This window comes from Lytechinus variegatus, chromosome 4 (genome assembly GCF_018143015.1).
Source record: "Lytechinus variegatus isolate NC3 chromosome 4, Lvar_3.0, whole genome shotgun sequence".
Taxonomy (NCBI): Eukaryota; Metazoa; Echinodermata; class Echinoidea; order Temnopleuroida; family Toxopneustidae; genus Lytechinus; species Lytechinus variegatus.
In genome coordinates, this window is record NC_054743.1 from 59,622,678 (window position 1) to 59,645,839 (window position 23,162).

The following is a 23,162-nucleotide window of genomic DNA, read 5'->3' on the forward strand; positions in this document are numbered from 1 at the left end:
TGTATACTTCAGACCATCCATCTCAATTTCAATTATATGTTGTTTATTTTAGGCTGTGACCCACGGTCATTGGATCCTCCTTGAGGACATAGACTACGCCCCGATGGATGTCATCTCTGTCCTTCTACCGCTCCTAGAATCAAGGTCTCTATGTATCCCGGGCCATGGTGATGTCATCAAGGCTGCTCCAGGATTTCAGCTCTTTGCTACACAGAGGTAATGCAGGAAAAAAAAAGAACAATTTCATCAAACGGAAACCAAAACCCAAGAAGTTAAGCAATCTTAATTTAAAACAAGTTTCATCAAAATCAGTTATAGAATAAATGAGTTCATTAAGTTTGAAAAGTCTTGTACTTTCTATGGGATCCTCAAATTGGTAATGGCTGATTTTGTGGACCACCTTCCATTTGTTTTGTACATATTTATAGTTTCTCCCCTTTCTTTTATATATTTCGCACAATCTCCTCCTGACCATGACGTATGTGGTGTAAATTATATTTTTCCATGGCATATGTTATGCTCAGAATGAGGCAATACGCAATTTTAAAGATGATAGGGAAAATCTGAAAAATTGTGTACAAAAAGATGGAGAGTTGTCCACAAAATCAGCCATTTTAAAGCCAATTTGAGGATACCCATAGAAAGTACAAGACTTTTTAAACGTCCATAACTTGCTTATTTCACAACCGAGTTTGATGAAACTCTTATTATACTCTTTCCAATAAAATTGCTTTTGATCTTGGGATTTGGTTTCTTTTAAAAATAATTCCTTGCTGCCCAAGGTTTATTGTTGAATGAGTGAACAAATGTAAAGGTAAACGTTACGTATTGAAAATGGATAAAACTGCAAACTTACGATTCTCAACTTCTTATCTTTTACAAGTTCCGGTTTCAAAGAGATCCTGGGGTTAATGGGCTTTTGCTCATGCAGGGCCAACCCTGTAGAAATCTCTTCAACAGGGTTTGTAAACCCAGACATATGCAACCACCTTCAGAAGCAACCTCAAAACATATCTGTATAATGGCGCTTTCTGACAGACAACCATCTAAGTATTGAATGCTATCCTTGTATAGTTCGAATTTGCTATGTTTTTCCCCTTTCTGCAATTAGCTCTGAAGTGCCTTGAGCATCTAATTAAGATGGAAAGTGCCCGATACAATTTTATGTATTATTGAAAGGCTATTTGCAAGTTTCCTGATGATAAGACGTGGTAAAAACTTTTTACAATGTGCCTTATACATATCACAATTCACAAACATCCTGAATAATGCAAATTGGCTCGATCCTGATATTCTTATGATGAATTTGTGAATTTATTTGTATAGTTCAAATTTACTTTTTTTTTTTTTCTCCCTTTTTGTTCTTTGCTCTGAAGCCCCTTGAGCATCTAGCTCAGACGAAAAGTGCGCTATACAAATTTCATGCATTATTAATATTATTATCGATTTATTATTATTAGATTGCTAAGTACCAGTGCGGGACTTCACAGACAGCACGTATCCCATGGTGCAATGCTTGATCAGCTGTGGACTCGTGTTCGGGTGGAGCCCATGTCAAGGGATGAACTACATCAGGTAAACAGATCTGTGTGATTTAGATAACCAGCAGGCATTGGAGAGTAAAAATTATTTGCTAATGAAAGCAGAGCTGCTAACTATTAGGAAAATGGCATAATTTATATGCTTTTCACACCAAATTATGCCACTATGCTTATGTCCTTTATTACTACAAATTTTTTTTAGCGCCAACACATGTAGCTATGTGCAAAATACCTCGCGCAGTGGCTAACTCATCCGAAGGCGTCAAGTACTGCCATTGCATGCATAATTGTGTCACTTTGTTTACATTGCTGCGCATGTGATGATTGCTTCGGTCAGGCAGCATAGCGTAGTTGTACTTGTGCGTGCATTGCATTGCCTATGGAAAATTCTTGCATGAATCCACGCACGTGCGCAAAACGGGAATGCCTGTCCATGTTTCCAACGAAGAAATCACTGTATTTACTCATTTAACTGCACATCTCTTGAACTGGACCTGTTTCATAAAACTTGTTTGTGATAACAGTTTAAGCTACTGAAATCATCCAATTTGATTGGCTGATAGTGAAGTTTGTCATAGAAATTGTGCAATTGTAATTATAATGAGTCCTAATGAAATGGCACCCTGGTTTTCCACTCGGTTTTGGACACAGGTCATCACAACTCTGTACCCCAAACTGACCACTGTGGCCAACCGATTGCTGGACATCTTTTGTACCTTGACTGCTGGTCACCAGACATGGCTGGACACTCCGGCAGAATCCGAGGGCAGCCCTGGCGCTGATGAAGATGGATCAAGTACTGCTGGCGGCAAGATTGAATTGGGATCCCATGACAGGAGACTGGTTTCTACCAGGTAATATTTGAAATAATTTTGAATTCTTTTTATTGAAAGGCAGTGTCTATTTTCTTGTAGTTTTATGATTTCAAAGTATTTTCCTATTTTTATGTATTTTTTTAGATCATAATTTTCCATTATGCCTGTCTCCATAACTGTCTGCATGTGAGACCACAATAATTGTGTAGAATTTCATGGTATTGATCGAGTGTAACATCTCAAAATGATCTCTTAGAGTCAAGAAAAAAGACATTCTTCATTTTCTTGATTATTTCAAACTTGAATAACAAAATTTTAAAGGAAATATGGAAAAAGATGGTCTTTTCATGGATGTAAGATGAGAAATTTCAGCATCTTTTTGGGATTTTTTTTTTTTTATTTCCGTATGGTCTAATGGTTGTCAAAATAGAAAACAGTTTTATCATTTTAATGATTGTTTGAATAGCATTTAAACATTTTGACTCGGCTCTAATTATCATGTGCACATTATTTTTGTGTTTGTTAATAAGTTGCTAGTTCTTCACAAGTTTCTTGTTGGTCTCTGATTTTCATTGTTTACTCTGTTATTTTAGTTGTTCTTAGACTATATCCATTTATGTTCTTGTTTACCAAATTGTTGACTGAAAAGATATGAAAATGGTACATTTCTACCTTTTTCTGTTTTCAGAGATCTTATCAAGTGGTGTGAGAGAATTGAGAGAGATTTCCAGATCAATTCATCACAGAGTGCTAACATGGTCTTTCTTGAGGTAATGCTGCTATTTCACAAAACTAAGCAAACATTGAAGAGAGTAAAGCTATTTTGCTAAGTGGCATGTTTCTCCTTTGTCATACCCTATAGATTGTTGTCTCATAACAATAGCTAATCCACAATTTAATGATTGTTTTGTTTGATATCCTAATGGATCAAGAAACATGAATAATGATATAAATTGTCTATTACTTAGGAAGATTCTTTCTGTCATCTTTGAAATGTCATGGGTGAATTATCTATTGATGATGTGCATGTTAAGAAAAGTAATCTGTACAATGTACAGTTTGTTTGCACATATGTACATTCAGGAAAATGCCCTACCCTGTTGCCAAATAGATTCAATATATTCACAATTTTAAGAGACCAAAACTTTTATTATTGTGTGTTTGTTTACAGGCTTTAGACTGTTTCTGTGCAGCTCTGACCAACCCTAAGACTCGTATGGCTGTGGCTGAGCAGATAGGGGCAAAGCTAAACATCACCAAGGAGAAGGCTCGCTTCTACTGCTCTACGTACAAACCAAACATCGAAGAGGGGGACTCTACCATTACATCGGGGAGGGCAATATTGCAGCAGAAAGAGAGAGACACATTAAAGATGTAAGCTCTTTGTCTGATTGAGAACAATAAGTGGTATTCATGCATCTGTTTCATAACATTTGCTTCGGTGACAAATTGCTCTGCTCTAAGATCCACACACTAATCGAATGACCAACTTTAAAGGGGTGGTCCAGGCTGAAAATATTTTTATCTTAATACACAGAGCAGAATTCACTGAGCAAATTGCTGAAAATTTAATCAAAACCGGATAACAAATAATAAAGTTATTTAAGTTTAAAGTTTAGCAATATTTTGTGAAAACAGTGGTCATGAATATTCATTAGGCGAGCTGATGATGTCACATCTCCACTTTCCGTTTTCTTATGTTATCACATAAAATCTTTTTTTTTCATTATTTCATACTTGTGTGAATAATATGTCTCCCTTATAATGAAATAAGTTGAAGCAATAAATACCTAATGCACTAAATCAGTTGTCAATCTATTTTTTCTAGTTCTTGGAGGAAAAATTTGAATAAACCTAATATCATATATTAAAATGCAAAAGAACCAAGTGGAGATGTGACATCATCAGCCCACCTAATGAATATTCATGATGACTGTTTTTACAAAATATTACTAAACTGTAAAATTCAATAACTTTGCTATTTGTTGTCCGATTTTGACGAAATTTTTTGCATCTTGCTCAGTGAATTCTACTCTATTTATTAAGCTATAAATACCTTCAGCCTGGACCACCCCTTTACACTATACCCTACCCTAAACCTAAACCTAAACCTAACATAAAACCCTATTGCAACCCTAATCCTATATCTTCGATGAAATAAAGCCTGGAGCAATTTTTGCAGGAGCAAATGTCGTCACCAATGCATCAAAATATCCCAGTGTAATATTGACCAACTACAGTAGCAAGGGATGACGGTAGAGCATGCGGGCAGCTGTATTCGCAAATTTCACTTTGTTTTTCACTTTTTCATAAGACTTTTCCTAAATGTGTGGACAGCTGAAACAACCCCCATTCAAGTTTGAATGTACCTAGTTATCTTTCCAATCCCGATAAGGACCACTGCATCACAGTATTGGTATAGTACAAGGCCTATTTTATTTTGCTTGTTATATCCCAGTCATTCATAAAGTTGTGCTGAACTTTATGAACACATCTATATGAAACTCCACACCCTCTTGTAAGATTTATTGTACATGAACCTTGCTTTCTTTCCTAAAACTCTTAATAGGTCTGCTGCATAGTGGTTAGCTTTCAGCCAAGTAGCGGCAGTATTTGTTTAGGTGAATAGGCTATTTTATTTTGCGTGTTATTGAATTAAATCAATTTTTCAGCATAAAAAGCAACATCAAAATCATTTACCATCACAAAGGTGTACAAATGAATGAGCCAGGTCATCTGTAAAAACAACGCATGCTGCTGTATGAGGCCCTTTCAACAACACACTAAAATAGATAATTAAATATAATATGAGGGAATACATGTACACACACAATAGTGTACAAAAATATTACACCACAGTTATTCTTTAAGTTGTGCCTAACTGCATGATTTGATGATACATGTACATGTGTCTGTTTCTTTCTGAAACCCCAATAGGACTACTACATCACAGTTTGCCTTCACCAGACCAGCCGCTGTGCTGGTAGAGCGTGTAGCCTGCTGTATCGCTCAGAACGAACCGGTCCTGTTAGTTGGAGAGACGGGAACGGGAAAGACCTCTACCATCCAGTATCTGGCCAGCCTCGTAGGTCAAAGGTTAAAGGTCATCAATATGAACCAGCAGAGTGACAGCACTGACCTGCTTGGAGGGTAAGACTTCAGTTTTATTTTACCTAAGTGTTTTAATCTTGGAATAAAATAATGAAGGTGAAAAATGGAAAATGATGAAAATCAAATCATGAAAATTTTGTTTGATTTATTACATGTATTTTCTGTGATTTGGCAACGAATCCCATAATATGAAAACAAAGTTACGTGAAATTAGCAATTGAACAATGTGGCATATCAAATGGGCTCAAACGTTTGCCACTAACAGCCCCAGTTGATATCGAGTTTCATATACTCTTCTAAGCTCTGTTTAAACAGTAGACGTTGCGACATGTATAATCTCACTCTCTTACAGTTCCTTATATAACGTGCAGGTTATAAAAATGTAAATTCTCAAAGATGATTTATGGCACCATATTGATGTTTTCCCCAACCAGGTTCAAGCCCGTTGACCTTCGTCAGGTCGTTGCGCCGGTCAGAGAGGCATTTGAGGGTGCTTTCCGTGCCACTTTCTCAGTGAAGCAGAACACCAAGTTCTTGGGTCATATCCAGAAGTGCTTCACGCAGCGTCAGTGGAGGGAGCTCGTTCAGCTGATGATACACAGTCAACAGGCCGCCCTCAAGAGGTTTGAACAGGCAGAAGGCAAAAATGGAGGTGTGTTTGCTAGTTTAATTTGGATATTTGATTTTGCAGGGAAGGAGGGGTGTCTGAAACCTTGGCTGTGAAAGGTCTGATTGAAGTCAAATTTGATTTGGATATAGATTTATAAACAGGTTTTAAAGCTAATGCTCTCGGAGAATAAAAAACTGTAATTTCAGTAGTTTGTAGCACAATACTGTAAAAGTTTCTTGAACTTGGGCCCTATGGAGTATGCTGAGCAATTGAGTGTGGAAACTTTTTAGAATGCTCTCCAGGTTGTAGGGAAAGTGCATGCATTGTTGTTTTTTTGTTGCTTTTCTTTGATGAGTGATATATCTAATGTATCTGTGAAGTGCCTAGAGACCTCCCAATTTATCAAGAGCTGTATGAAAACAGTTTGTCTTTATTATTGATGTTTGTTTTCTTTCTCTTTGTGTTACCTCTATTTTTTTTGTTTTTCTGTAACAGATGGGGCAAACAAGAAAGACATTGGAGGTCAGTGGAGGTCACTGGGTGAAAGGTTACACCAGCTTCAACTTCAAATACAGCACTCTGAGAATACCTTGGCATTTTCTTTTGTTGAAGTGAGTTTTGTGAAGTAACCTGAAGTAATTGTGTGGAGATAACATAGAAAAAGCGGGGTTCTACCAGTTTATTTTTGAATCGGAAAAAACCCTGATGGTAAATTGTAACGCAGCTGCCACTCCTAGACGATAGAGCCGTGTGTGATGTGTGGTATTGTTGTTTGGATTGGACATGCATTTCTTCATATCAAGAATTCAAGATTTCAATATATCAGTTCTTGATATCAAGCAATTCAGATATTGAGAATTTAGTTCATAATGTAAAATAATCTGTTTCTTCATACCCCAAACTCGTGTTTGTTAAGAAAGGGAAATTCTTGATACAAAGAATGGACTCCTTGATTCAAGAAATAGTCCCATGACATTTGCTCTGGTCTAAATTCTATACCGTAATCGAGTGACCAACTTCAACCCTTGGTTTAACACTATACCCTACCCTAAACCAAACATAAAACCCTCTTGCAACACTAACCCTACATTTTAGACAAAATTAAGCCCAGAGCAATTGTCACAGGAGCAAATGTCGTGTCGCCCAAGAAAAAGGCTAAAATAAAATGGCTTGCTCTATGCAAAGAATTTCTTCCCCTGCAATGTGATCTACATTTCATGTGCTAGTCTTATTTTTTTTGTTTGAAACATTTTATATAGGGTACCCTGGTGAAAGCACTCAGAAATGGAGACTGGATCCTCTTGGATGAGATCAACCTTGCAACTGCTGAGACCCTGGAGTGTTTGAGCTGTCTCCTAGAGAGTACCGAGGGGTCGGTGGTCCTCATGGAAAGAGGGTAGGTATTATAATATTGGCACTCATCACTTAGTGGCTCAGTGGATAGAGTCTCTGGACTTTGAACCAGACGGTCCATGGTTCAAATCCCACCATGGCACTTTCCCCCTTTGGCAATTCATTAATTGACATTTGCAAATCTCAACCCAGGTGTAGTAAATGGGTCCCTGGTAGGAAGAAATTCCTTGAAAATGGCTGAGGCTTTGTGTTCGACTTGTTTTCAAGATTTATATGCACAGAAGAGTTTTCATTTACACAATATGCTATTAATGAATTTGATTTACTATCACAGGGATACCAAGCCGATTGTTAGGCATAAAGACTTCCGATTGTTTGCCTGTATGAACCCTGCCACCGATGTCGGTAAGAAAGAACTGCCTCCGGGAATCAGGAACAGGTAAGAAACAAACAAACTGGGTTCTGCTTCATATATTCCTATAACTCCACGTCGTGATGAATGTTAAAAACAACTGTGATCATGGCATTTAATTGGCTTATACCACCCTTTTCATGAATATTGATATCATAAGTGTTGCATTTGTTGTTGACAATAAGTTTTATGAAGTGGGATTCTGGGCCCCGTTTTGTCCCAAAGTTTAGCATTATTGACCTCACTGATAACAACCTAATTTCAGATTTAACAACAATGTACATGTATTTGTAGAAAAATGCTTAATAAATTACAAGAAAACATACAATTCAAAGGAAATTAATGAAAATTTGGTGTCGCAGTATTGACATTTAAGTTAGCAGTTTTCGAATTATGCAGTGGTAGTAATACCACATTACATGAAACTGAAAATGAGGGATTTGCAGTGGTATGCCCCTTTCAGAGGGAAATCATAACCAATAACCATTAAACATGCAAATGTGAAATATACAAATAATTGTGAATGGGGCTATAGGAAACGAGCTACATCTCTTTTTTCCTTTAAAGCTTTATTGAAGAAGTTTCTTGTATCAAAGTACGTGTAAAAATCTCACCTGCACGTGCACCCACATCTGCACCACTTCACATGACCCCTTTACCCTCTCCCCCCTTTTTTTTCTTAACATTTCAAATAATTATGTGACATCATTATTATACACCCGTGAATTTTTCTCTACAATGGTTTTCATGTAGCTGCTTTCCTCTGGCTGCTATTCTCTCAAGCATTTTGCTTATGATAGCTGGCCACCATCTGTGTAAATTATTCTATTATGTAATCGTCACAATTTGTAATTATTTCATTTATTTTTGTATTTCTTTATATTCATTATGATTACTGTGTTTGATATATTGAATTTTCAATAAATGCAGAAACACCTGCAAAAAAAATGATGAGTGTGGTTATATCTGCTGCATACATTATTTGTTGCTATGTCTGACATATCAATACCTAATTACTTTATTTGACGACATTGTTCAGGTTTAAAGAGTCATTTGTCGATGAACTTGAAGAAGTTCTAGATCCTAAGATCTCAAGAATTTTCCCGGACTTCGGTCCAGTTTGGATGCATTATTTGTTGCTATGTCAAGCATACAGTCACCTAATCACTTATGTTTAACTCCATTGTTTAGGTTTTCTGTGCTGCTTGTTGACGAGCTTGAAGATGTTCTAGATCTCAAGATCTTAACAAAGAACTATCTCAGACCTTTCTCCGATTTGCATACATTATGTGTTGCTATGTGTGGCAAACAGACACCTCACCATTTTTTTTCTGACTCCATCATTGTGTAGGTTCATCAAGCTGTTTGTCGACGAGCTTGAAGAAGTTCAAGATCTCAAGATCCTGACAAAGAGCTACCTCAGACTTCTCTTCAATTTATGGACATTTACTCGTTGCTATGCCTGGCAAATGGGTGACTAACCACTTCTTGTATTTAACTCCCTCTTATTATAGGTTTACAGAGCTGTTTGTTGATGAGCTTGAAGAAGTTCCAGATCTTAAGATCTTGACAAAGAGCTACCTTAGACTTCTCTCCATCACAGAGGCTCAAGTGGAAGGCATCGTGCAGTAAGTGACGTTATTACATGGCCTTGATTGCCAAAGACCTGGGGAGCATTCCATGATATGACTTGTCAGAAGTTTTATCTGACAAGTACTGTTTTATCTGACAGTTACTGTGGTAACAGTGCCTCTCAGCCAATCATAATCAAGGAAAGTTGTCAGATCTGATAACTTGTTGGACGAAAATGTTGATGAAATGCTCCCCTGTAGATACATGTACCAGTCAATGTTATAAGCTACTGAAATCCTGCTACATGATTGGCCAATTAATGTTTAAGTTTGGATTAAAGACTCATGAAGCAGGGTCATGAGTCATTGATAATGTAGAGATGAATGAACTGGGGACAGCCTTGCTGGATAGAGAGGTCTGGAAGTGTTTCTGTGTTCATGGTACCCCTGAGATGGCATAGGCCAAAGCCTTTTCCGGCCATGAACTGACTGACTGAAATGGACTATACATTTATGCCTTCTGTTGTCATGATTATTTTTCTTTAAGGACAAGTCCACCCCAACAAAAGCTTAATTTGAATAAGAAGATAAAAATTCAACAAGCATAACACTGAAAATTTCATCAAAATCGGATGTAAAATAAGATATTTATGACATTTCAAATTTTCGCTTCATTTCACAAAAACAGTTATATGAACAAGCCAGCTACATCCAAATGAGAGAGTCGATGATGTTATTCACTCACTATTTTTTTTGTTTTTTATTGTTTGAAATATGAAATATTTTGATTTTCTCGTCATTGTCATGTGAAATGAAGTTTCATTCCTCCCTGAACGCGTGGAATTCCATTATTTTAACATTTTGTGCTTCAGGCAAGGAGGTCCTAATCGTCAAATTCGTAAAAATTGAAATATTGTATAATTCAAACAATAAAAAACAAAAGAAATAGTGAGTGAGTGACATCATCAACTCTCTCATTTGGATGTAACTGGCTCGTTCATATAACTATTTTGTTAAAAATAAGTGAAACTTTGAAATGTCATAACTTTCTTATTTTACATCCGATTTTGATGAAATCTTCAGCATTGTGCTTGTCTGATTTTTCTCTATTGATTCAAATCAACATTTTTCTGAGGTGGACTTGACCTTTAATGAAAGAGTAATATTTCAGACAAATTTGTTTTCAGAACATATCAAACATAGAAAAGATGATTTGACTAAGTAATGAATCTGTTGGGTGTTTTATAAAGCTGTTCCTTGTATGCACGTTTCTTTACCTATTAATATTACATGTGCATTTTCATTTAGATGTCTATTTATTTATTTTGGTATATAAAACATTGCACACAGCAGCCTTGCGGCTGAGTTGCACACAATCTACATTAATCATGATTGATACAACAGTACTTTATTTTTAGAGCTAGATTTGACGTGTGAGGATGAGTTTACAAATGAAAAAGATAAAGAAAATTTGGCTTGCTGCAACATACAGAGATTTGGCTTCGTATATTTTTTTCAGTATTATTGACCATTATTCTCATTTTAGATTCTACTTGTCCGTAAGGAAGGAAGCCATTCAGAAACTGACCGACGGCACCGGTCATCGGCCGCACTACAGCCTCAGGACTCTTTGCCGTGCCCTCAAGCTTGCCTCGACAAATCACTGTGATTCAGTGCCGAGGTCACTTTACGAGGTCAGAAGATAAACAAAAAAATAGGATTACATTATAGATTATGTATTTCCTCTTTATATGCCAGTTTGTTGGAAGTATCTGATTGTCATTCTTTGTCAGTTGTAGAGCAAACTGAGGATGTTGCCTTTTGAAGCTGATAACAGTGATTTTTTTATTGTCTCACCTGCGAAGCAGAGTGAGACTATAGGCGCCGCTTTTCCGACGGCGGCGGCGGCGTCAACATCAAATCTTAACCTGAGGTTAAGTTTTTGAAATGACATCATAACTTAGAAAGTATATGGACCTAGTTCATGAAACTTGGCCATAAGGTTAATCAAGTATTACTGAACATCCTATTAAAGTTTCATGTCACATGACCAAGGTCAAAGGTCATTTAGGGTCAATGAACTTAGACCATGTTGGAGGAATCAACATCGAAATCTTAACCTGAGGTTAAGTTTTTGAAATGTCATCATAACTTGGAAAATATATGGACCTAGTTCATGAAACTTGGACATAAGGTTAATCAAGTATCACTGAATATCCTGCATGAGTTTCACGTCACATGACCAAGGTCAAAGGTCATTTAGGGTCAATGAACTTTGGCCGAATTGGGGATATCTGTTGAATTCCCATCATAACTTTGAATGTTTATGGATATGATTCATGAAACTTGGACATAATAGTAATCAAGCATCACTGAATATTTTGTGCAAGTTTCAGGTCTCATGATTAAGGTCAAAGGTCATTTAGGGTCAATGAACTTTGGCCGAATCGGGGGTATCTGTTGAATTACCATCATAACTTTGAAAGTTTATTAGTCTAGTTCATTAAACTTGGACATATGAGTAATCAAATATCACTGAACATCCTGTGCGCGTTTCAGGTCACATGACCAAGGTCAAAGGTCAATGAACTTTGGCCGAATTGGGTTTATCTGTTGAATTACCATCAAAACTATGAAAGTTAATGGATTTTATTCATGAAACTTGTACAGAAGAGTAATCAAGTATCACTGAACATCCTGTGCAAGTTTCAGGTCACATGATCAAGGTCAAAGGTCATGTATGGTCAATGAACTTTGGCCATGTTGGGGTTTTTTGTTGAATAACCATCATATCTCTGTAAGTTTATTGGTCTCGTTCATAAAAAGTGGACATAAGAGTAACCATGTATCACTGAACATCTTGTGCGAGTTAGAGTAGTATTCAAAGTCAGCACTGCTGCTATATTGAACCGCGTGATGCAGGTGAGACGGCCAGAGGCATTCCACTTGTCTTGTAGATGAGGTGCTATTTAAGTTAAAAACATATGTAGATATTTTCATTTAAAAAATGCTAAGAGGAGGCCCCAAAGGTTTACAAATTTAAATAAAAATTACTTAACTCAAAAAAGGGTAAATGCAATTGACAGTGTTCTTTGAAGCAATTTGAAGTTTCTTGGTCCACGTTTCCTAAATTCCTTTAGTAGTAGTATTTATTTTTTTATTTGCATTAGTTCGTAATTCGATAATGTTGATAATGTAGTAATAGTAATAGTTTTTTGAAAATTTCTTTTTCTTTTCCAGAGCTTCTGTCTGAGTTTCCTCACCCAACTTGACCGCGCCTCCCACCCCATAGTGGAGAAGCTTGTTTGCAAGCACGTGATTGGCAAATCCAACCTCAAGAGCTTGCTGGGCCAGTCCATTCCTCCTCCAGCAGGGGGGAACAAGTACATGAAGCTGGAGGGATACTGGGTAGCTGTGGGAGAGAAGGAGGGGTACAAACCCAAGGACTATGTGATCACGCCGTCGGTGAAGGCCAATCTGAGAGATCTTGCAAGGATAGTATCAGCAGGGTTAGTGCACCAATAAAGAATAAGGAATGTATCATGCATCTAAAAACAACTTTACAGGTTTAAAAATTGCTGCCTATTAATTGATGTGTGATGTTTTATTTATATATTTATTTATATATTGATTGATTGATTGATTCATTGATTCATTCATTGATTGATTCATTCATTCATTCATTCTCTTTTGGAAAGCAGGGGTGTGGGGGGGGGGGTTGACAGTTGGTATGTACATGTAGAGAAAGCTCATTTCATTTGACCCCAAAATAGTAGTAGAAATCTTGTGTCATGTAACAGAAAGGTTAGTGATTAATTACTACATGAAATGGCCTGTGAAGACCATGGTTGCATGTGCATTTTGCTCAGTAGACTGACTAGGAAACAATCATGACTGTTCTTTCAAATTAGCAATTAATCGCTAACCCGGTAGTCCCTGACAACGGGGATGGCTGGCCTCACCTAACACCAGTATCACCCTCACCCCACACCGGTATCACCCTCACCCCATCCCTCCACTTTACTCTATTTGGTGCCTCCATCTCCTTCAACCCAACCCTCGTACAAACAGAATATGAAATTCTTCATGCTTGGATGAACAAGATGTTCATGGATTTCAGTCAAACTGCATATAGAATTATAATATTTTCTAACGTAAAGCACAATTTTCAGCACAGGAAGAATTGAAATTTGTTGTCGTTTACTGTTTAACAAATGCGCATTATTTAAATAAATTAACTTCCACTTTCATCATCAAATAATCTTGATCTTTTTTTCTTTTTCATTTATGAAGGCGATTTCCAGTCTTGATCCAGGGTGAAACCTCTGTTGGCAAGACCAGTCTGGTCAACTACCTAGCCCAGCTGACCGGTAACCATTGCGTAAGGGTCAACAATCACGAACACACTGACCTCCAGGAATACGTAGGATTCTACGCTGCTGATGAATCAGGCAAGCTGGTCTTCAAAGAAGGTTAGTATTCTCTTGCTATCAGTCATGTTGGTCAGATGGTCAGTTTTTCTCCCTGTCTGATTGGTAACCATTGTGTAATGGTCAGCAATCATGAACACACTGACCTCCAAGAATACATAGGTTTCTATGCTGCGGATGAATCAGGCAAGCTGGTCTTCAAGGAAGGTTAGTGTTCCTATTTATCTCTTACATCCACTAGCCATTGCTCATAGTGGTCAATTGGTCAGTTTTGTCCTTTTCTGACCGGTAACCAATGTGTAAGGGTTAACAGTCAAGCACACTGACTTCACACACTTACAGTTCTTGAATTATATGACAGTATTTAGAAGTCAACAAATTAAATATATAAAAACAAGCTTAATTGAAAGTTTTCCCGGTGGCAAGATTGGTAGGAGAGGTTTGCGGTAACACCAAGTAGGTTAACACTCCTGACTAGGAGCAAAGCTTATGGGCTTGAAATATCAAAAATAACAGTTCTTTCAGTCAGAGCTGTTATCAGAAAGATAAACCAACAGTCCTTTTCAGGACTAACTTACATGGTGTAACCGCAAGCCTCTCCACCCAGTCTTACCACCATGCAAACCTTCAAAGCTCACAAGATTTATAATTATCTTGTTATCCATGTCATGTTTTATGTTTCTGTATCCTAGGTGTGCTTGTGGATGCTATGAGGAAGGGACATTGGATCATCCTAGATGAGTTGAATCTGGCTCCTTCGGATGTCCTAGAAGCTCTCAACAGGGTAAGTCATCAAGGTCCCTTTATCACAAAGTTTAGCGATTGATCCTGCTGCTTCGTTAAGAGTATACCCGCGGCATAATGGTGGCTCAGTGGTAGAATGCCTGCCTCAGAGATGACACAACATTTTCCCCTGCGACAATTGGTCTGGGCTTAATTTCGTCTAAGATGTAGGATTATGGTTAGGGTTGCAATAGGGGTTTTCTTATAGGTTAATGTTAGGTTGAGTGTAGGGTATAGTGTTAATCCCAGGGTTGAAGTTGGTCATTCGATTAGTATGTAAAATTTAGAGTGGAGCAATTGTTGCAGGAGCAAATGTCATGGAACTGCCTCAGAATGGGAGGGGGTGGGTTACTTTGATCCTGTCTGAATCCTCCCAAAGACTTAGAAAATGGGACCATCTGCCTTCCTGTCTGGCACTTGACCTATTAGAGTAGACAATGATAACATGGTATGAAGGGCCTGTTTGGAGAATTAGTTCTAGCTGAAGTGGCTACCCTGTTATTATTTGTTTTGGCGTCAACTGTGCCTAGGCGAAAAGTGAACTGAATCGCTATGACCTGCAAGTCTCTCCTTCTGATATAACTGATTGTGCGGAGTGCAGGTGGTCCACTACAACGGGGTTTCCCCCTACTCTTATACGAATAGTGCAGTGGGTTCTTAATGAGCAAAGGTGGTGACTCTCCTCTATGCGGGGCCTCCATTTAACATCCTATCTGAGGGACGGTGTGTAAATAAGAGTTATTGTTATTAATATTATTGTTATTATTATTATTATTAGCAGTAGTAGTTGATAAATTTATACATGTTATTTGTTTATTTTCTGTGGTGACGTGTCTTCCTTACAATTTATTTTGGTCCTTAACAGCTGCTGGATGACAATAGAGAGCTCTTCATCCCAGAGACACAGGAAGTAGTTGCTGCTCATCCAAAGTTCATGCTATTCGCTACCCAGAATCCACCTGGGCAATATGGCGGCCGTAAGGTAAGTCGGCACTCAGTTCGATGTGATGCCATGATGATTAAGAGTTTCACGGAGAAAGTTAGCAGGCTCGTTGTTGAATGTAATTGTTTATAAAAAAAAACATTAACAATTATCCCCTATCAAAAAAAGGGAAAATGATTTGTGAATCCACACCTTGATTAGATCAGGAAATTGCTGTTAAAGTTTTGATTGGATACATGTCATAAGGTTTAGCTTTGTGCAGTTGTTTTTGCTAACTTTTTTTTGAGCAGTCAGTGCCTTTAAATATTTTTTCTCTCTCTCTTTTTAGCTTTTATTGATAATCACAAACAAATTTCTTTTGTTCTGTATTGTTTCTTTTATTTCCATTTCGAACATTGACAAGAATAATATTGTGTTTTGTTCCTTACATCTTGATATGTATTATAAGCAATATGACAAAGATTTTCATGTACATTAAATGAAGATAATCATATAAGCAGGTTGGGAATGAAGGAGGCTGCTAAAAAGTGGGGCTTGTAGAGCGCAGCCTCCTATAATTATCATCAACGACAATATACATCTTTTTGACTAACAGATGAAATTCATGTGTTCTTAGGTTATTAATTGGGATAATTTGAATCTTTTAACAGGTGTTATCTCGAGCATTCCGGAACCGGTTTGTTGAACTCCACTTTGATGAGATCCCAAGTAGGGAACTGGAGACCATTCTTCATGACCGCTGTCAGATCCCAGTCTCGTACTGCCGCAAGATGGTCGCTACTATGCTGGAATTACAGGTATGTCTAAATGTGTTGAATTCAGATCATCAACCCCTTGCGACAATCTGCAAGCACCAAATGAACTTTCCTGAACTTCAATATACCTGAAGTACTTTTGCTTAGACATTTTAAGATTCTGTTTAATTCAGATTTTTTTGGGAAAACAAGATATTTTTTTTTTCATTTCTACTATATTCTCTTTTCATTTGTTTTCAAGTCAAGACACTTCGTTTTTATCTTTTTATTCTTTTGCCATTCTTTTTTTTTCCTTTTATGAAATTTTATCGAATTTTTTGTGTACACCTTGTTCCCTTTGTCATGTGATCCATTGCAAACCCCTGGATTGGCCTTTTGTATCTGATTGCCAACATTTTTGACTCGTTAAAAATTTTCTATAGTATGTATGAAATTGACAAATCTCATACTTTCCGATACAAATTCATACAGTAACTTCGATGGCTTCACAATCAAGGCCTCTGTTTCAGTTGTGTTGCAAATTATGATGAGAACCGTGACAGTGGGAACTAAGTATACAATTATTTTTCTTTCTTCTTTATACTGTTTCTCTACTTCTGTCAAGATGAGACGTAAAGGATCGGGTGTGTTCGCTGGGAAACAAGGATTCATCACTCTCAGGGATCTGTTCAGGTGGGCGGAACGATACCGACATGCTAGCCAGGGTGACCAGGCGTTTTATGACTGGAACCAACATATAGCAGATGAAGGTACACTTCAAACAAGCATTCAATGACTGCATAAAACATATAAAATGCTTCAAACAGAATAATTTTGAGTTTGTGTAGGATATTGATAATGATGATGATAGTGGTGATGATAGTGTTGATGATAATGATCATGATGGTGATGATGGTGGTGGTGATGACGGTGTTGATGAAGATAATCATTGTGATGTTGATGATAATGGTGATGGTGATGTTGATGCTGATGATGATTATGATTGTAATGATGATAATGATTATCTTGATGATTATATTGATTATGATAATGGTAATGTTGATGATGATGGTGATGATAATGTTAATATCAATGATCAATACAATATTGATGATGATGTTGATAGTAATGATCGTGATGTTGATTATAGTAAATGATGTTGATGACGATGATGATGAAAATTGTGATGGATATGATCGAGATGTTGATGATAATGATGGTAATATCAATGATCATTATAGTGTTAATGATTGTTGATGGCAAAGGCATAATGAAGGCACTTTCGTTTACGAAAACTGTCAAAGAATTTGTACTTATAATTTTCTTTTCTCCTCTAGGTTACATCCTGCTTGCTGGTCGAGTGAGGAGAGAAGAGGAAGCAGAGACGATCAGAGAGGTTCTAGAGAAAAACATCAAGAGAGTGGTGAACCCACAACAGCTCTTTACCCTATCAGAACACACCTCACCGGTCACAAGAAATATTCTCGAGAAGGTAACAACCACCATTCTTATTCCATTTCTGTAGCATGTAAGCAGATTGAATTAAAAAGGATTGAAATGAATTCATGAGAAATTAAATAATGTTTCTCAGGGTAAGCAATCTTTTACACTTTCTTCTCTGCTGGAGATTAGACAGATGTTGCTATTGTTATAAAGCACTGCTTTCAACATGCAGGACAAATGTTCTAAGACGTATGTATTCAAACTAAAGAAGATACCACAGAGTAAACGATTATAAGGTTCTTTAGGCCTTGTGGAATGATTCCATTTGGGCAAATGGAAGTATCTATTACAACCCTGTTTTAAGTTCACAGTTTAATTTCATTTTAAGTTATTGACAATTTACAGGATTAATTATGGTCAGTATAGTTTATGCCAAGGACTGAGTATACATGTACATGCATGTGGAATGCTCAGGTTTTGGAATTATGAATGCCATGCATGTAAGTGCAAGATGTCAATGGTAGAGTATGTTTTACTCATGTGATTATACTGTATGTCTTGTAATGATTAGAATTTGTGTTTTTTTTAGGTAACATCTGCAACCTCCCTTCCTGGCTTCAACCACATCGTATGGACCTATGGAATGCGTAGACTGGCTGTTCTCGTAGGACAAGCCCTCAAGTTTGGCGAACCAGTGCTTCTCGTCGGTGAAACTGGGTAAGCATGAGAACAACATTATTTGTCATTGGCATTTTCAAAAATAAAAACGAGAGAGTATGTACAATGCATTGATAAGATTTCAATGAATAGAAATAATTTGTAGATCCTTGCTCACGCAACAAGTTTTGCCTGGGTAGGGAATAGATCAACTTATTAGCCATGGCCTGCATTCCTTCTTTTCTATACCTGATTAAGTGGACAAAGATCTTTATAATTTTTTCTGCATAAATCACCCTTCCATAGGTAGAATTATTGTCGAAGTTAAAGCATTTTTTCTGACTAATTTATGCTAAATATATGTTACCCATCATTTCAAAGAGATATCTGTTTTCTCATTAGATTTGACGTACCATGATAGATTACTTTTATGTTTCATAGTTTGATGTAATTTGTCCATTCACTTTATGTTTAAGAACGTTGTTAATTTTTTGTTTAAATTGAAGCCATCATATCTTGTCTATTCTTAACATGTTGAACAATGTCAGGTTTGTAATTTTTATATATTTAAGGAATCATTTGAAAACATTGTTTTCATAACATCTGTAAATTGCATGGAGACATTGTTTCAATGTATTAAGCACTATATAAAAGCAGAATATTGTAATATTTTTTGTTCAGGTGTGGCAAGACCACCATATGCCAGCTGTTTGCTGCCCTCGCTAGTCAGAAGCTCCATGCAGTCAACTGTCACCTTCACACAGAGACATCCGACTTCTTGGGAGGGCTACGTCCGGTCAGGCATCATAGCGATGAAACTGTAAGTAAAAGCTAATGCAGTTCCATTCTTGAATAAATAATGGAGTTTGCGATACCAGTTGTCTTTAGACTCCTACAAATATTGCTTGGTGCCAAGAACAATCTAGCTTTGTTTGCTGCAAAAAGTGTGTAGAGAGGCACTTACGTCTCATTTGCTTTATTGAAATTTTTCATTATAAATCAATTTAATTCAATGTTTTATTGTGATGCTAAGCATATAAATGTATTGTCTTTTCAGGATGAGGAAAGTAAGAAGTTATTTGAATGGTGTGACGGTCCGCTGATCCTGGCCATGAGGGAAGGAGCCGTCTTCCTCATCGATGAGATCTCCCTGGCTGACGACTCCGTCCTGGAGCGTCTCAACAGCGTGCTGGAGCCCGAGAGAACACTGCTCCTGGCGGAGAAAGGCAGCGGGGAGGAGTGCGGGGATGATATAGCCGTGATCAAGGCGGAGGAGTCCTTCAGGGTGGTGTCGACCATGAACCCTGGGGGAGACTTTGGCAAGAAGGAGGTATGGATGGGGCGCTTAGGGTAGTTTTGTTTGATATAACAAAAGCGGAAGATGTTTGGTAAAAGCAGACAGCTTTATCACAAGCATGAGGTCTTTCCATAGCAATAGTATGAAGGAGGTTGATGGTGATGATGATGCTGGTGATGGGAGAGGTGGTGGGAATGGAGATGGAGGTCATGAAGAAGATGATGTACAGATGATGTCAATGCAGGTGATGATGGTAATGATAGGGAATGATGAAGATGGTGATGGCGTTGATATAAATGGTGATAGATTGTAATGAGGACTGGGAAAAGAATTATGACAGTGATGGTAATTTTGGAGGTGGTAGTATTTTTAATGGTGATGATGATGGTGATGATGAAGACGATGATGATAATGCTCATGATGGTGATGGTGGTGGTGAAGGATATAACACGATTATGCAATCTTTTGGAAATCAATCTAGATTAAACCTTAGATGCTTCTGATAAGCAACTCCTTATTGTTTTTCTCCACTGTAATCAGAGATTTTTGGGACCTGTGATGTGCTAAGCCTTTTAACATAACATCAGGTTTAGGGATGCATGAAGAATACTAATAAAGGAGAGTCTCTTTGTATATGGATTAGACCAGAGATCCTCTTGCCTTCACCCCTTGACTTAACAATTATCTCTATTTGATTATAATCGTTCTTTCCGTAGCTTTCACCGGCTCTGAGGAACAGGTTCACTGAGATCTGGTGCCCTCAGAACACTCAGCGTGCTGACCTGGTGTCTATCATAGAGCACAACCTGTGTGATGGGGTACAGCTGTGCAACCAAGAGGACGGTTCCAGCGGCATCGGCAACGCTGTCATGGACTTTGTGGAATGGTTTGCCAACAATGAGGTCGGAAAGAAGTAAGTCATGGTGACTTCTGTGATGGTAGTTGGGGGTGATGATGGTGATGGTGATAATCATGATGATGGTGGTGATGGTGATGATGATGATGGTGGTGATGGTGATAATCATGATGATGGTGGTGATGGTGATGATGATGATGGTGGTGATGGTGATGATGATGATGGTGGTGATGGTGATAATCATGATGATGGTGGTGATGGCGATGATGATGGTGGTGGTGATGATGATGATGGTGGTGATGGTGATAATCATGATGATGGTGGTGATGGTGATGATGGTGGTGATGGTGATGATGATGGTGATGATGATTTGATGAATATGATGATAATGGTAATGTTGATGGCGACGGAGATGATGATGGTGGTGATGTTGATGATAGTGGTGATGGTGGTGATGATGATGGCAGCGGTGGTGATTATGATGATGATGTTGATAATGGGGATGATGGCGATGATAATGATGATGATGTTGATGATGATTATGGTGATGGTCATGATTCTGATAATTGTGATGATGATGATGAAGATGATAATGATGATGATCATCATGATGATAATGCTGAAGATGTCAATAATTTTAATAATGAATTTATGGTAAAGATTATGATTGTGAGGATTTCGTATTTGCTGATGCATGATGCTTCTGATGTAATAGCTTAGTAAGAAACTGAAAGTGAAAATATTAAAAAATTTGATTATACATACAAATATAGAGATAATCAGTAAAAACTATAAATAAAATGGATCAATGATTATATATAAATATATACACATACAGTATGAGTAAAAATTTGCACAACATATACAAAAGTTATCAAATACATTTACTGAAAAAATACTTGTTACAACACATACTTTCAGGTGTACTGTCAGCATTCGGGACATCCTCTCATGGGTGAACTTCATAAACGTTTGCTGCGACCCTTCCCATCATGACCCCATGACCTCACCTGATGACCTTTCTCCTCTTGACCCGGCTGTGGCCTACATCCATGGCGCCTGCATGGTCTTTGTGGACGGTCTAGGCTCAGGTAAATATGAATAGATATTTTTTACTCTTCGTGTTACCCCACCAATGTACGGTTAAGTACAGAAAGGGACTTGGCTCTTGGCTCAAATACCATGTTTATTTTGTTCACTTCTCTGTAATTACAAATTTTCTAACAAAATAATTTGGCACAATTTTATTTCGATTGGAATTTTATTTGATTCTGTTTGAATACATTTCTAGATATTGACAATATTATTTTCATCGCATTTGTGTTTTACATGTAGGTACAACCAGCAACTCCTTAGTGCCTCCGACCCAAGCCAGACACACATGCATCCGTTGGTTATCAGATCAGATCAAACAACTCACGGACCAAGAGATTGACCTCTCCAGCCTCCTGGTGACCTCTGACCCGAGTGACCTCAAGGAGGTCAAAGGTCATGGAGGAGGGATTGTGTGTGAAGGGAACAAATTTGGAATTCAACCTTTCTTCATTGAAAGAGGTATAGAATAGAAATACTACTTTTCTTATTTTTTAGATCATATCATTATATTGTTTATTGTCCAATTTGGGAAAATTTAATAATAATTTTGTTTATTCATACTCTGATTTTGTTTACAAATTTTACATAATGGTTACTTTTCATTTGGTTGAATAATGATAAACGGAAATGAATTATAACAATAGGGTCTCACCTGTTAATGCCTCCAAACTATCACCTTAATTTTGTCTCTACACATAATGTTTGCTGTAAAACATATATGTATGCTATAATTTGTTATAATTTTGAAATGCATTGTACACTCATTTGAATGAACTTCTAGTTCAGTAACAATACTCATCAGACACCAGAGAATTACAGTTGCTGAGATAAAAGATCAAGTTGAGTGTTTGATAAAAGTTTACTTTGATGCTTGAAATATTTTATGAAAAGGGCCATCGCCAAGATCACCAGTAGGTTACGCCCTTGATGCCCCGACCACCGCTCTCAATGCCCAACGTATTCTGCGAGCACTGCAGCTGCCCAGAGCTATCCTCCTTGAAGGGTCCCCAGGGGTAGGGAAGACCAGTCTGGTGTCAGCCCTGGCCAAGGCGTCGGGTCACGAACTTGTGCGGATTAATCTATCAGAGCAGACGGTAAGTTGTGGGATGATGGTGGTGTCGCTAGTGGCATTAATGGTTGTGGTAGTGGTGGTTGTGTTGTTGTTGTTGATGGTAGTGATGATGGTTTTGATGTTGATGATGGTAATGATGTTGATTGTGATGATGCTGAGGATAGTGTTGCTGTTTGTGTTGATGATGGTGGTGTTAATGATGATGGTGTCGATAATAGTGGTGTTGATGGTGTAAATGTTTGTGGTGATGATGATTTTGTTTGTAGAGTCGATAAATTTTATGACATTGTTGCTGCTGATATTCTTGTACCCATGGTATGAATCTTGCCATTGATAATTATCGTCAGTTGTTGTTGTCAGTGGTAAATATGCGGAGTCCATGGGTTTGATTGGCTGTTTAGGAGTGGTGGTAATGAAATTGAGCTGGTGATGGCGGTGG

At 37.6% G+C, this 23,162-nt stretch overlaps 1 protein-coding gene across 1 annotated transcript in view; it reads left to right on the top strand.

The window, feature by feature from the left end:
- The first annotated feature begins 56 nt into the window (after positions 1–56).
- Positions 57–23,162, top strand: part of LOC121413124 (midasin-like) — a 65,307-nt gene continuing 42,201 nt past the window's right edge. The window contains exons 1-27 of the mRNA XM_041605887.1: positions 57–216; positions 1,461–1,575; positions 2,193–2,395; positions 3,045–3,126; positions 3,528–3,730; positions 5,294–5,506; positions 5,902–6,090; positions 6,159–6,193; positions 6,600–6,688; positions 7,337–7,473; positions 7,765–7,869; positions 9,357–9,470; positions 10,960–11,107; positions 12,654–12,922; positions 13,707–13,885; positions 14,536–14,627; positions 15,492–15,608; positions 16,220–16,366; positions 16,929–17,073; positions 17,641–17,795; positions 18,336–18,463; positions 19,085–19,223; positions 19,461–19,733; positions 20,417–20,613; positions 21,478–21,647; positions 21,892–22,110; positions 22,543–22,745. Coding sequence (XP_041461821.1) covers positions 104–216; positions 1,461–1,575; positions 2,193–2,395; positions 3,045–3,126; positions 3,528–3,730; positions 5,294–5,506; positions 5,902–6,090; positions 6,159–6,193; positions 6,600–6,688; positions 7,337–7,473; positions 7,765–7,869; positions 9,357–9,470; positions 10,960–11,107; positions 12,654–12,922; positions 13,707–13,885; positions 14,536–14,627; positions 15,492–15,608; positions 16,220–16,366; positions 16,929–17,073; positions 17,641–17,795; positions 18,336–18,463; positions 19,085–19,223; positions 19,461–19,733; positions 20,417–20,613; positions 21,478–21,647; positions 21,892–22,110; positions 22,543–22,745 — 4,179 coding nt within the window. The 5' untranslated portion in view covers positions 57–103. The remainder of the gene's footprint in view (positions 217–1,460; positions 1,576–2,192; positions 2,396–3,044; positions 3,127–3,527; positions 3,731–5,293; positions 5,507–5,901; positions 6,091–6,158; positions 6,194–6,599; positions 6,689–7,336; positions 7,474–7,764; positions 7,870–9,356; positions 9,471–10,959; positions 11,108–12,653; positions 12,923–13,706; positions 13,886–14,535; positions 14,628–15,491; positions 15,609–16,219; positions 16,367–16,928; positions 17,074–17,640; positions 17,796–18,335; positions 18,464–19,084; positions 19,224–19,460; positions 19,734–20,416; positions 20,614–21,477; positions 21,648–21,891; positions 22,111–22,542; positions 22,746–23,162) is intronic.